Here is a 15,708-nt window from a genome sequence, read left to right as displayed (position 1 = left end):
ACATATGAGAAAGAACAACAAAAGTTAAAGAAAAGAACATTCAAAATCTGCATGAATACTAATAAAAGAAAGAAAGAACATTACCAGTACATTAAAGAACAACAACAAAGCCTAAACGAACATATTAAGATAGAGAAACGAACAATTATAAAGAATTTCAAAACAGTACCAAAAGAACTGCAAAATAATTGCGAAGTAATTGCGAAATTGCGAAATCATAATCATCAAAATATATAATCTAAATACATTAATCAAAGTAATTGAGAAATCAAAAGGATCAAAATAATCAAAAACACGATAATTGCGAAATCAAAATCATCAAAATATGTAATTTGTAATTAAAAAAAATTGAAAATTACCTTCACAAATCTGATTATCAGCTGAGAAATTCAAATTTGAAGAAGAAGAATCAATAGAATTTAATATTGAAGTAGAAAAATCAACCAATATCTGAGAATTTTCAATTACTTTCTCTCTCTAAAATCAAATTTACAGTTTATCACAGTTTCTCTCTCCTCTTCACAAATTCTGATTTCAAAATTATGAAAAATACAGGAATATATACACACAAAAAGGAGTGAAAACAAAAGAACATAATAAAACACAGCTGAATAGAACAGAGAATTCCTTGTTCTTCTTTTTAGCAAAAAAAGTTCGTTTGTTCTTTTGTTCAACAAAAGATGTTTTTTTCTTCTCCAGATTTAATAAGAAATCCGCGTTTTATATTTATTGCCTGTCGTTTTGATACCGGTGCACCAAGAGCACCGTGCACACCCCTACACTATCATATTTGCGTTATACAAGGTCCTTTTTAACAAATTTACCAAAAAAAAAAAAAAAAAAAAATGAAAAAGTTGAGGGTGAAATTAAGGTGAATTAGAAAAACAACTTGATAATTGTCGCCATAAATTTTGACTCACTACTGTTCAATACTTTATCGTCCAACTAACTTTCTGTATTTTTCTTTTTCAACATTCTTCGTCGTCCAAACTCCAAACCTTCCCTTGAATAGAAAGAGAGAGACAGGGGAAAATCCTTGTTTGGAAAGCAATCGAACGGAAGCCATGCCTGAAATTCCCATTGCAAGATCGCTTCGACTTCTCGTTTTCTTATCTTCATTCCTTCTTTACTGTTTTACAGGTTTGTGCTGCAGATCTCTCTCAACAATTTCTTTCATTTGAACCGTACTTTAGGAAACTAATTCCCCTTTTCCAGTTTGATTGTTTTGATTTTTGTTAACCTAATTTTGCTGAAATTTATAGTTTTTCTTTTATGGATTTCTTGATGTTTGTGATTAAATTCGATATCATTTCTGGGGCAATGCCGTGGGTTAGAGGAGGAAAACAACATGTTGAGATTTTGCGTGCTGTGTTCATAATTTGGGGATCTTGCCGAAAAGGTGGTAGATTGGCGTCGTTTTTTCATTTTTGATAAGTTTTTGCCCTTTGTCTATGTTAAATTTCTGATGATTTTGTTGCTTGAATTAGCTCCTGATAGTCCAGTTTTATTGTTGCCAAAGTCTAAGTCACTTCGAAACAGTCTGAAAGTATTAGCTGGGTTTGTGTTCTGTTTGAGGTGGTTTGTTTGTCATTGAAGACTATGGGTGTTTTCTTTTTGGTTGTTCTTGAGAAGAATAAAAATATTTTTCGTATTGTATATATACATTTTTCTCATTGATACAATCATTTGATTTCAAATGACTCATTTCAATCTGGAATTTCAAATACTGATATTCAATTCCTAGTTGTTCTTTTGATTTGTGAGTTTCCTCATCAAGTTCACAAAAGATATATGGTTATATATATAACCATTCACGAAGATGCATTTCTTCAAAGCACCTTGACCTTACGAATTTTCCAGATATCTTCCAAGTTCCAACATCAAGTCCAAACAATGTGCGGCACAAGGAGTCCAATAAAGATAGATGTTTTAGATTTGTCTTTTAGCCTCCATGCCCCAACAATCTTCCTACAAATTTATAACAAAAGAAAAGACATTTAGTTAATTAGTTTCAAATAAAAAGAAATAAAATGTAACATAACATGTAAGGAGATCTGTATTTCTTACCAGCCTTGACATAAATGGATGCATTGTCTGCCACCTCTTGGATTACATTTTGTTCTCTAACTTCCTCTACCATGTCATCAAGTATATGAAACAACAAATCCGCATCTCTTACAATATCGGAAACATCCATAGAGTTTATGAAGAAAGAGCCCTTAAGAGAATTGACAAGAAAGTTCACGATATCTTTTGAGGCAATCAAATCACGCCATCTACATAATTGAACAACCTTTTGTTGCTCACTCTTTCTTGTGCTCTTCCTTTATTTTATCAATCTCCTCTACTTCACTCTTAGGGAGAGAAACTCTTAGCTCATGCATGCTTGGGGGATTGAATCCCATGTCATATTGAGCAACTGAATCAAGCATGACTTTGAAACTATAATAAGTAGCCGCATGAAAGACATTTCCCACATCAAAAACCACTTTGCAACATCTTTACATGTCTTGTCTCTCAATTTCTTATCACAAGCACTTAAGATACCTTTTCTATCATTTCTACCTTTCAAGACATTTTCGGAAGGAGAAGTGACAAAAAATCCATGGGACCCTTAACTTTTGGTTTTTTTTACTAAGTGTTTGGCTACTTTTGGAGTTCACATTTCACAATCTTGTTCTTCCTCATCATCATCATCTGCATCAAATTGGTTAACCATTGACATCATTTGACTATCAATTATAGCTTGTGCTTTCTTGATCATAAAAGATTTCACGTCCTTCCTCACATGCTCGGGATAAGGACATTTAGCCACATTTCTAAAATCTCCTGCCAAATGTTTCTTCATTCGTAGCCCCTCCTTTTGTTACTTTACCACAAAATTTACATTGCCAATTGGTCTTATTAGTAGGTTCCAGTTTACCAAACTTTCTGGCCGGATCCACGGTATCTAAGGAATTTGTACTTGACAACCCCCCTCATTGGTAGCCATCCTAATATTAAAAGGCAGAAGTTAGAAAACGAAAAGGCAGAACTAAAACAAAGTAAATAAAAACAGAGAAAAGAAAAACGCAGTACCAATTAAAAAAATAACAGAATAAAAAAGGAAAATTTGTCAAAACAAATCTTTTATATATCAATAATTGCGAGAAAGGACCTTATCAAAATTTTCTGGCAAAGTCAAACCTTAAACTAAAATTTCTTTGCGAGAGACCATCTGTTCCCTTTTTTCGGCATTGACTTTAATTTTCCAGCGAGAAATTTTCTGGCAGGGCACGAGCCACTTACTTTGGCTATTTTCACCATTTTTCCTCCAATTCCTACATATAAATAGTAAAAACAAAAAATATTGAAATTTTTTCCCCTCAGGGTTTCTCCCCCCGAACCTAGAATATCGAAAACAAAAGTTCTTCATCCAAAAAAAATAATTCTTCATCCAAATTATTTTATTTTCGACTTTTTTTTTTGTTTTTCTGTTTGTACATGAGATTTTGGAGGGAAAATGGCGAAACTAGCCAAAAGTAAGTGGCACGTGCCCTGCATGTGATGGCCAAAGGCCGGAAAATTGAAGTCAATGCCGGAAAGTGAGAAAAGGTTGTCCCTCACAAAGAAATTTTAGTTTAAGGTCTGACCTTACCAGAAAATTTTATAAGGTTCTTTCTTGCAAATGTTGAGCTATAAAAGGTCTGTTTTGGGCATTTTGGCAAATTTTCCAATAAAAAAACAAAAAAAAAAAAAAACAAAAAAAAAAAGAGTAAAAAACAAAATAATAAAAAAAAGCGGAGTACAAATTATCCTAAAAGTCTAAAACCCATACATTATGTACTTCGTATAACCTAAAGAAACACACAAACTAAAAGAAAAAAGAAGCAGAGTAAACATAATAGAATATTAAAAAAAAGCCTGAGAAAATGAGAAGTGGAAAGATGATGAGAGACGATGGAATTTTAAAAAGAAGAATAGAGAAGATGAGAAGTCGGAAAAAGGATGGGAAAAAGAATGAAAAATCATAAAAAAGAGGGAAAAAAAGAGAAATCGAAAAAGAAGATAGAAAAACAATTAAACTTATCTAAAGAAGTGGGATTTCCCGGCGAGACGGTGGAGAAATTCTCGGCAGCAACAAGGTGGTTGGACGGCTCCCTAAATCGCAGTTAGGGTCTCTCCAATACCCCCAAATTCACTGTTACGTTTTCTCTATCCTAAAACTTACTATTTTTCCAATTTAACAAAGCAAAAAGCAATTGAAAATGGGCCACATGAGTATCACATGCTCGTTTATTAATTCAAAACTGCTGGACTTTCTTCCAACAACAAAGCGTGCGCTTCTATCGCTTTGCGCCTCCACAAATGCGCGCGCACCCTGTACATCGCCACACTATTACTTCCTGGAGCGTTCCCAGCTGTGTCTCCCCTCGCTTTATGTGTGCTTAAGCGCGCTTTTTATAACTGATGACTTGTCCATCTGAAAAACTCGATCAACTCCAAAATCTTCACCAGTAGTAGAAGAGCAGCAGTAGCAGGAAGATGAGGATGTTCAAGGGGATTCACACCAATTGCTTGCACAATCAATAATGCATCATCTGCGGGTGATGGACAGGCGATGAAGTCTCTTCGCCGATTGAAGATTCCGCTGTCCCCTACATCAAGGTGCTGCCTACTTCGTTGCTTTTAGTACCAACCATATCCATGATGCATGTTTTCAGGTGGCTGAAGTAGAATATTCATTACAAAAGAGGAGTCAGAGTGGCGCGAACAAGTGGCTGAGGCGGCGGAGGGGAGGAGAGAGATAAGAGTTGAGGATGAGCAGGGAATTAAAATGATGTCATTTGACTTGAAAATTGAAATTTATTAGACTTATTTTTATTTCATTATTGGCTTGGATTTGGGCCAAATCTAAATTCAAATTCCATGTATCTTCCAACAAGTGAAATTCCAAATCCAAAACCTCATTTGAAATTCTAGTTTCCAAACAGGACATAAGTATATTTGCCTGAGAGTTGACCACAGGAGGGTTGCCCACAGTGTTAGGCTGTTAGAAGTTGTTTTCAACAAAATTTTTAAGTTATCCTTTTCAATTATGTGCTCTACAACAACCAGGTTAATTTCGTGTAAAAGTGATAAACTCCCCACTGGAATTCTAGATTCAAGGTGCCATCGTAGCACACTAGAAAAGGGGGGGGGGGGGGGGGTTCCTCTTCACATCCCCTCTACACACCCAAACTTACCATATCAAGTGAAAAACGGAGATACTTTTAGTTAGTTCACTGGTAATTCAAGATTTCAGTTTCAACGACTGCTGTTATGAGGAGTATGATAAGGTACGGACATATAAGTGAATTAATTCTATGTTCTTAGGTGTGCCAAACATTATTATTATTATTATTTTTTATTTTTATTTTTTATTTTTACGGGTGTGGTCTTCTTAATATAATCAAAGACGGAAGAAAGCTTTTAATGTTGTCAATTTGGGGTTCTGGCAGCTAAAATACACTCCCTCTGCTTGCCTTGAAGGTTGTATTCTCTTTTTAGTGAAATGTCAATAGGCATGTATTGAAACTTTGCTGTCTTTTTCCAGCCGAGATTTAGAGGACATCAAAGCCTCATGGAAATACTTATACATACCAATTGCCAAGGCGCTAAACAACTTCTATATTTGTTATGTTGTTATACCTTATATAAGCAATAAGTTAGTCAAACGTTTGAAAAGACCCGAGTATATAGTCACACTCCTTTATGCGGATGCATATACCTTTATAATTCTTAATGTTATAGTGAAGTCTAATTGTCTATACAAAAAGTTGTTGAAACATGTCTTAATAAGTTTAATGACATTGTAAGTTTCCCCTTTTGAAACATGTCTCTACACTTTTGTGCTGCGAATTGGACGTCCAAAGACCTCACATCATGGTAGAAAATTATAATAAGAAAAAGAACATAACAATATAACATGCTTGCCTTCTAGTTAAGACTTAGGCATACCCATAATTTAATACGGCATCTTAGTTTAGCTCCTAGGCCTTAGCACCTTTTAGGACAACCTTGATAGCCTTGTCCGAGTATCCAATCTTATATGGCCTCAGACAACCACCCTTTTGCCTTGCGCTTCTGTTATAAGTACACATACTTACTCTGTGAACTTCTTGCTTTGTACTTGATAAGATTTCTGGCGTAGGGAAGCAAAATAGAAATATATGGAAATGATCTAAATTTGTTATTTGTGTGAATTGGGCACTCAATCACAGTGTTAGCACTTAGCAGTTGTTTTGATATCATCGCAAATGTGAATTTTGGAAAATAAGAACCTGTTGAGGTTTAATTAGTCATTTTATAGCTACTATCATGCTCTATACTCGGACTCAGATACCCATATCGGACACGGGTATGTGTCCAAGTGTCCGACACGTCTGTTTGGTGAAAAAATTGCATGATTTTGGTCGAAAATGAAGTGTCGAAGTGTCCATGTCCATGTCCGAGTGTCGAGGATCCGACACGGGTATTTAGGTAAACTGAAAAGTCCGGGTAACAAAGATCATGCTGAATCAAGAATATTACGTGAAAGGACTTGAACTTGGTATTTTGTTGACTAAATCAAGGCTGCTAGATTTTGAACATTCGTAGGATTATTCTTTTAAATGAACTAAAAGTAAATTGTATCTACTGTTATTACAGTGGTTATGTCAGTTTCTCCATCCTTTAGCTAAGTCCAGTTGGTTTCCCTCTCTATTTTTCATTCCGCTGCCTGGCTGTCAGTTTACGTTTTCGCAAGGTTGACTTTACTTATTTTCTTATCAATAGATGTCGTTGGGCTTCAATGTGCTTTGTATTTTATTGCCTGTATTAACATTGCGTTCACAGTCCCAGGATGGGTGGGGGTGGGGGTGTTGAGACATTAGGTCTCACCATGAAATATCCCTTACGGTTATGGGCATTGACCAAATCTTTTCTTATCCATTAGGATTATGGAAGTTCAAGTACATATTAAATGTTCTTTTGGCACAAGTGGAACTTTAATTTTTTCCATCCGTATCTATTTTTCATGTTTCTATTCGTGGAATCTTATCACATGTGCAATTGGGAGGGGGAGAGTGAGGGGAGGGGGTGGGGGTGGGGGTGGGGGAGGGAGATGGAGGGTGAGGGGCAGATGGAGGGAGGGAGGGGAGGGAGAGAGAGGGAGAGGGAGAGGGAGAGGGAGGAAGAGAGAGGGAGAAGGGGGAGGGAGTGAGCATGGCATGGCATAGCAACATTCTTTCCTGCAACATTGAATCATGTGTGAAGGACTGAAGGTTGAAATGTTGAATACGTTAGTTTAAAAGTGAAGTTCTAGTGAAGGTAGTTTGACCTGATACCATCTGCATTAGATATAGAGTAACTTTTTTGGTATCTTAAAATGGAAGTGCACGACTAGTTACTAGCTTTCCACCATACTCCTAAAGATTCTGTCCCCATCCTTTGAAAAAAAAGCTTTAGGCATTTATAGTAAGAGATTTTTTTATATATTTAGGTATGTTACTGAGCCAGCCTCCAACTTTACAAATATGAGCTATCCTTGGCATACACAAGACAAGTTCCATTTTTTTCCCTCTGGCATAATCTTAAGCAATATCATTGAAGCAGATTGTTTATTGTCTTTTTTTTAAAGCACCATGGCGCAAAATTTCTTTTTGTTGCAAAATTCAGGCACTGGCTATAGGATGATTGATTCTAGGGTCTGGCACTGTTATAGACTGGAAAATCAAATTTATAGATAAAAGGAAAAAGAAGAGAATTTGGGGTAAGACTTGATAGTTGATAGTAATTCGATGCGATTAAATCATAGAATGGGGTTTAGAATCCCAGACTTTCGAGTGGCCAAACAAAGCGATAGAAAATTAACTCCACAATTTTCGTTACGCTTTCTCTCTCTTTGGTCTCCTCTTTATATAGCATTTCTCTCTCTGGACGCGTCCGAAAATTTGATCACTGTCATACTTTCAAGATGATCTCCTCCCTTTATTGGCATTGTGAGAGGGTAAAATCAGTCAACACTTTCAACCTTGGAAGTCATGAATATCTGTGATCTAACTGCTTATTTACTGGCTTAACATCACAAAATATACTCAGTATGTCATTTCCTTTAGTTCCGTCCAAGTTTCTCACATGACTGCATAATCATGTGTACTTGTTTCTTTACTTCTTTGCCCAGCCTTGAGTGTCTCTTTTGGGTAGTCATGCATTTCCCTTTTGGGTTCCTTTACTTTATTATTATGCTTCTTCCTTTCTGTCAGGTTTTTCAGACAACCCGCCAAATGCCAAAAATGACAGCACAGAGGGTTCAAAGAAAACTCACAGCGGTGGTACTGGGACCAAGGTTGCTATCATATGCATTGCTGTTGCAACTGTAGTGCTGTTTTCTTTTTTCCTCTTCAAGCTATGGCAAAAAAAGAAACGAGAAGAACAATATGCCCGCCTTCTAAAGTTGTTCGAAGAGGATGATGAGCTCGAGGTGGAACTGGGTCTCAGAGATTGAGTTCGCATTCTATCACTCGGGGAGTCCAAGGTGTGTTCTAAGTTTGCATCTCATGTCCTTTGCTATTGTTTAACAATGACATGAGTTTTATGTGTTAACTTTCTTCTCCTGGTGTCTATAAAACTTCATTTTGAGTGGATTACTTATTGAAAAGGTGAAATATACTGAGTCATTCTCTAGTTTGAATATTGAAATATATGCATTATGTTAAATTCCTGTTTTGTTGCTATATTGGTATGGTATCTTCGTGAAATGTTTAAGACACTTGACTTTTGTGATTTCAATGCTCTACTGCTAACAAAGAAGGCTAGGTTTTTGTATGTGAGGAATATAAGAAAGTGATAGAGATTTTTAAACTCTAGTTTCAACACTGTTCAAAAATAGTTTCAGCTACAAGTCTCCAGATCACCTACTTAATTATAAAAATAATGGATTAGGATCATTGAATGACGAAAGTATAAGAAATGACTCTAAATTCATCTAACTAACAACCCAAGAAGTCAATAACATAGTAAAACTGAAAAGTACTAGAAGATGTGCACTTTTGGGTACTTAATTATATCATAGTCGAAAAACATAGAGCTTTCAGTGTATTAGTTCAATGTTTCGGTTACGGGATAAGCATGGCGTCATCACTTCCTTTATTTTGTACTATATTTTATTTTTATTTTTGTAGGGAATTCTCATTGGTAACCCTTGTTTTGTATTTTATACTCGGTAGCCAAAAAAATTAGTACCTTATGAAATAGCCTTATGTTTTTATCTATTATGTAGTGTCGAATTAGTAAGGCTTTCTTCATAAATTTCTTTCATCAAATTACACTAACACCCCTAAATGGCTAAATTACTTCCACCTTCTCAGTATCACTCTGAATTCTAATTATCATCTCATTCTCTAAGCATCCCACCCTCCTCCCTTTCTCCATTTTCCTTTGCAGATGAGTTCGACAACCTAATTGATAAGTAGAGAAAATGCACGTAGGAATGGCCTCCCTTTTTAAATTTGGTGTTTTGGACATACTTTATTCCAACAAACACTAGAAATGAAGTAAAAACAATAGTTGTGGTTGAAACTCTTGAAAGTATTCAAACCTTGGGAGAATCTGGCAGATGTAATTGTGGGAATGATAAGAGCCAAAGAGCATATTGTCTTGGGTTAAAGAAAACCGCAGTAGATTAAGCAATAGGCAATTAACAAAATCTCGATACTCCTTTTGCTTGAGCTGTTTGCAGTGGGAAATTGGTGGCCAGTTGGGTGGAAGTTTTTGGTGTGTTGTCGACGAATAGTTCGATTTTTGAGATTCTGTTGCTTAATGTTCAAGAAGATTGATACCAGTTATGGTTATTGTAGATGTGGTTGGTCTAAAGTTCAGATTTTTTGTTGCCAAACTATTTTCAGAGAACCATGGTTAACTATTGAACAAAAATTAAGAGTACAAAGGCCAATTGTGAAATAGATTTTTTTTACGGTTATTAAATACTTTCTCTGTTTCTTAATAGATGCATCATATTGATTTTTCACACTATTCATTTACTTGCTTTTACCACATTTATTACTAATATGAAAGTCAAATTTTGTATTTTATAATTGTAATGGGTTAATCTCAATATATATTTTCATATTTTCAAATTATCTAATTTTTATTAATATGTAATTAAAAATATCAATGGTCAAATTTAGTACATAAATAACGTTAAAAGTCAATGATGCATCTATTTTGAAACGGATAATTGTTTAATGAATAAGTTACTGATGTCGAATATACTTCCTCCATTCCTTAAATATTACAACATGTTGACTTTACGCTCCCTAACACATGACTTGGACTCTCCATCTCTCGAATTATGCATAAGTAAAAATTAAACAAATTGATATTTAGAAAGTATATATTGATACAAGTCTAACAAGATCCTACATGATACATCATTACTTACGTATATATTACAAAAGATGGTCAAAGAAATAACGTTGAATAGTCTAAAAGTCAAAATGGTACGATATTTGTGGAAAGAAGGAAGTATATGTATATATATTTGCCTTATGAGTCATAAAATTTGAAGAATAGAAGAGCACTGACGCAAATGGTGTCTAGAACTATGACTGATGGTTTGTAGAGGTTTATGCAAAGGGGGGCCTGGGGTTAGTTCTAGGAGATTGATTTTTTATATGCCTTAAATTTTGGTAAATGGTTTTCCTGCCTGGGGGTTTAGCTAGAGGTTTTAAAAAGTTTGGACTGCGCACATCGATTTTCTGTTTATAGAGTAAGGACCTTATCCTCGGCTTTTGATTAACTTGTATCAGCTTCGATAGTATCCTCATAAACTATTTTATACATGCCCTTTAAAGTTGTTCATAACTCTTTCATAAAATTACAGAGCTATGAAAAAAGACGGATATTTTATGTTCTGTAACCTTGTCTCTCAGTCCTCCATTTTATCCACCTTAACATTTTCTTCTTTTTCCGGGAACCTTATCTCTCATAGTAGTAATTTGAAACGATATTTCTGCAAAATGTCAGCGTAATGATGCATGGTATATGTTTTATGAGCCGCACCATAGTTACGAAGAAGAAAGGAAGGAAAATTACTTTCTGGTGATAGTGCAAAATTGTTGAAGAAACAAGGGAATTCTTTGTTATTTTTATATTTCATGTGTTCCTCTCCACTATTCTCTCTCTAGTAACTTAGTGCATCGTTTTTGTCTGTGAAACTGAATTTAATTTGGACAAGCCGCTTTTATGTTCAAATAATTATTTACCTATTGCATATCAAGCTTGTTCTGATGTTTTCTTATCACATCACTTTTTAAGAGAAGGGAAGTAGGAAAGTGTGAAGTAATTCAAACCTTCGTAATTATACATGGAACAATGAAGCTAAAATTTGAAAATTGCAGACTGGATCCAAGAGATGAATTTCGTATTCATACAGCCAATTGGACTGAATTTCTCTCTGAATTGCTGGAGTAAGAATACTCTAGAGAGAAGGCAAGGAAGAAAAATGATAATAACACAGTTTGGTTTATCTTCTGTTGCTTAGTTTTATTCTGGCATTTTTAGGCCCGGTTCACTTAATATGTTTGGACTTTTTTATTATGGAAAATAAAATTTATTTCCATTCAGAATGGCTGTTTTGGTGAAAAGTTCTTGTGGTGTTGGAAGCGTTTACATGTAACCATTGTGGATTGAATGATCGAAACCTGGATAGATTTCTGGGCAACCTGTGTGTTGTGGATTGTAAGTGTGCAAAAAAAAAAATTGAGAGAAAGAAGGACATCATCGATATGCATTGGGTTGATAGGTATGAAAAGGCTTCAAGAAGGCGTGTATTTAATTTATGTAAGAAACCTTTATTGATGTGTTTAAAAAGGGAATTTATAATCAAAGTGATGTTTATACCTTTATACAAATTACAAAACATTTGTTCAATGCTTTTTTTTTTTTTTGAATTAATTTCTTGTGATGGGAAGGAAGGGAAAAGGAGGGGAGAGAAGCAATTTTTACTTGGTTTTATATTAGGAAATATTAGCAACAAAAGCCCCAACTAATGGTGACCTTCTCTAAGAGGTCTAAACTTTTAAATAACTTAGGACATTCCCAACTATCATGCGTATTTTCTTCCAACGGTGCACCTGAACTTACCTGCTAGTCCGGTTAAATAGACCATGTGACATATTTTCATTAGTTCTCATCAATATTTTTCGTTTCTAAAATTATTGTTCAAAGGTCTTATGACACCAAACCTCATGCTTGTCCCTCCTGTTCCCTCCACCCCACTTCCCACCAGGCCACCACCTCCCCACTGCCCACCCACCACAAAACCACCACCACCAACCTAGACACATCCCCACCCCATCAACCAAAAACCCTCCAACAACCCACCCCCTTTTCTCCCTCATTGTCCATTTTTTCGTATTCAATTTGAAGATAATATCCGCTCTTTGTTTTGGTGTTAATTGATGTAAAATTGGGAATTTATACTACTCCCTCCGTTCCATTTAGTTGTCGCACCAAACATCTCGCGTAGTTGATTTTTTGATGATTACATTTCACGTAGTTTTATGCGATAAGTTATTGTTTACATACCTATTACTCCCTCCGTTTTCCTAAGTTATACTCACTTTCCGTTTTGAGGTGTTTTTCTAAGTTATACTCAATTTTACTTTATTCCATTTATGTCAATCTTTTATATATATTTTATCATCTCCCAACCCACTTGTGGGACCCAATCATATTTGATGAAGTAATCCTCTTACTCTCTATCTTACTCCTCCCACATGTAAAAGTACTCATCTACTGGTCTCAATTTTGGGTTCTCTTTGGTTTCGAGAGGTAGTATATTTTAGTAGGAGATTATAAGTAGGTTTCACGCTATAAAACAAAGTGCGACAATTAAATTGGGAATTGGGTCGGATGTAAAAGGAAGGCGTGATGTAAATTGAGACGGAGGGAGTAATCAAGTTTTTTATTACAACTGTGATGCTGATAAATGAAGCTCTTTTAGCTTCTAACGAGAGGGGTAATACGCCACGAAAACCGAATGCTATCTTATAGTCGTCTTCTTTGTTCGATCAATGCGTAGTGGAAAATGATGCTAGTCTGCTCGGCGAAGTTGAAGGCTCTAAGAAATAGGTTCCAGAGTGATTCCTCGCCTACCTGCTTTTGGACTCGTATTTTGTTCGTACAAAATCAACAGAGGCCTTCCCTGTCAGTGTCGGTGTTATCACTGGTGTAGGTTTTGTCTTCAGTGATGGAACTGGGAGGATTAGTTTTCATAAATGATGAGATTTGTGGAAAGAGTTGACTATGGATTTCCAACACAGAACACTCAATCATCTCTATTTGCTCTCTTAGGGTGTATGAATCAGGTCAGCTTCGGATTCCTCTCAAATTCAGCAAATCCACCGTGTAAAGCGGGTACTTAGACTTCGTTGCTGCTGTGAAATTTGGGAAGACAGTTTCTGTTCAAAAGATAAATGATGATATAAACCCATGTATAAATAACACATCCTCTGTTGCTTCATTGTCTCCTATAATATAATACAGTATAATTTAATCAAACAATATAATTATATCACATAATGTAGGTAATGTAGCATATAATATAGTAATGTAACACTTCCGTACTATGTTGACCACCATCAGAATGAACCAAGAGGGCATCCTTAGACGAGGTAGTCCAAGAACAAGTCAAGCAATTGCAGCTTGGAATCAGAAATGATTGCATAACACGATCTTCCCTTGCAGCATCTAAACTATAGTGGAGTTAACAGCATATCAACTATAGTGGAGTTAACAGCATCTCAAGTGGATTAATAGAGCTCGATTTTATTGATGGTATTTGATTTGCGGATTTGATAGTCTTATGGTATGGAAATATGGGTTTGAAGTTGAATTAATGAAATGGAGTGAGGTAGGATAAGAAAAATGGTGGTGGTTATGACCTTGGAAGGGAGGGCGAAGGGTATGGATTAGCTTATGGTGTATGAGGAAGTGAGGGACAAGGGGAGAAATAAAATACATTATTTTTCATTCTATGTTTTTTGAAGTAACAAGGTCGTTTTGTTACCAATGTATTTCTTAATCTAAACTTTTCACTTTCTTTCCAATGTATTTTTAGTACAAAGTTCCATTAGTAAAAGTAAATCATTATCACTACCTATGAAATCAGTTATTAAAATCTCATAATGTTGTATAATTAGTGTATAACCAACACAAGGAAGTAAGGAGAAAGGGATGAAGAAGAAACCCTAAAAGCTTTATGGATTTCTCTTTTTGTTCGTCAAAGATTAAGCGAACAATCATGTCTCTTTATGCTTTGTTTTGACCATACTGCAGTTTGCTGTTCCTTAATCGTTATTTAATATTTTGAAATGTTGTCCAGTATTCTCTTTGTAAGGAATAATAGTTTGTTATTTCTGAGACCATTGTTTGACTGTTTACTGGTTCTGATAATTATGTTATGTGGCTGCAGGTGTATGCTTTTGGCTTTTGAATCTAAACAATAGTTCCTTTTAGGATAAGGATATGCTTTTTCGTGATCGTTGGTGCTGTCTTCCAAGTGCTTCTCCGTTTCCTCGTAAATTGTTGTATTTGTGAGCAGAATTGAACCTATAATTATAAGCCAACTGATTACTTTGGCTACTATACATAATAGAAGCGTCATGTAAATGCTTTTGGTTCACAATTTTGTAAAGATCTTTGGACATGATAAACTCATGTAAGAAGTAAAATTCATGCAAGTTAGTTGAATTTTCGTTATCATTCTGATGACATCTGAAATACCAATTCCTAAAGAATGGGACATGCATGATTGCATGCACAATTCCAACAAGGTTTCGCCTAATGTTGCTTGGAGCGCATAGGGTCACTGGCAAAACATTATTCTAGATTTGCTGTGAATACTCACTGTCATTCGCTTGCTCACTCGTCTTTGCTCGCCCACTCGCTCATTGGACGATAAATCGCTCCCTTCAGACCATTGCTCGCACGTACCGCAACCACATGCTCCCTAGCTAGCCCGCACGCGCCTATGCGCGAGCCATCCGCGTTATCGCACAGGCACGAGGCTTTGCCCCTCATCACACGTGTTCAAGAAAACCTAGTTGCGATCATCAAGGATGGCCTTGAGCCATCTCTTTGCCCCACATGAACTTTAGTCCTACAATTTGTAATTTTTCCGAGCATAAATTAGGTAATTCCATATTTCAATTATCAATTAATTAATTTAAAGGAAAAAATCCAAAATTTAATCAAATTTAATTTGAATTTAAATCAAATGGGGCTAAAATTAGTTTATGTAAAATCAATGATTAAAATACGAATGGAATTCTAGTTTCAATAATGAGTTTACATGTGGAAAATTACATGCCTCCTAATCCAAATCAATGACAATAAATACAAAGTTGTTGCTCTTTTCTTTCTCCCATTTCTCTTATCCAACCCTCTTAAACTAGGAAAATATGAGCACTTAGGAGTAATATTTGGAGGAACATCAAACTTGAATGTTTCCTTCAAGTGATTCAAGACTCCTCTTTCAATCTGAAAGTTAGTTATTTCTTTGTCATTTTAATTATTTCATGATTAGAATAAGAGAATTCAAACTTGAAAGTTCTCTTTTGCATAAATTATCTTCAAAGTTCAAAGCTTTCAATGTTCAAGTATGTTTAAAGATGAGCAAACTCTTTTTTAAACTAGAATTCCTAT

General features: G+C 35.4%; 1 protein-coding gene across 1 annotated transcript; it reads left to right on the top strand.

The window, feature by feature from the left end:
* The first annotated feature begins 939 nt into the window (after nt 1–939).
* Nucleotides 940–14,766, top strand: LOC110797332 (uncharacterized). Its single transcript, XM_022002435.2, has 3 exons — nt 940–1,140; nt 8,265–8,536; nt 14,477–14,766. The coding sequence occupies exons 1-2, from the start codon at nt 1,065–1,067 to the stop codon at nt 8,504–8,506; spliced, it is 318 nt and encodes a 105-aa protein (XP_021858127.1). The 5' UTR covers nt 940–1,064; the 3' UTR covers nt 8,507–8,536; nt 14,477–14,766.
* Nucleotides 14,767–15,708: the final 942 nt, after the last annotated feature.

Source organism: Spinacia oleracea, chromosome 3, assembly GCF_020520425.1.
Source record: "Spinacia oleracea cultivar Varoflay chromosome 3, BTI_SOV_V1, whole genome shotgun sequence".
Classification (NCBI taxonomy): domain Eukaryota; kingdom Viridiplantae; phylum Streptophyta; class Magnoliopsida; order Caryophyllales; family Amaranthaceae; genus Spinacia; species Spinacia oleracea.
This window is presented reverse-complemented; position numbering and strand designations above follow the sequence as displayed.

Excerpts from the sequence above, each read along its gene's own strand:
- LOC110797332 (XM_022002435.2), top strand. The coding sequence starts at position 1,065 with ATGCCTGAAATTCCCATTGCAAGATCGCTTCGACTTCTCGTTTTCTTA. Across the intron at positions 1,141-8,264 it reads CCTTCTTTACTGTTTTACAG|GTTTTTCAGACAACCCGCCA; the intron begins GTTTGTGCTGCA and ends CCTTTCTGTCAG.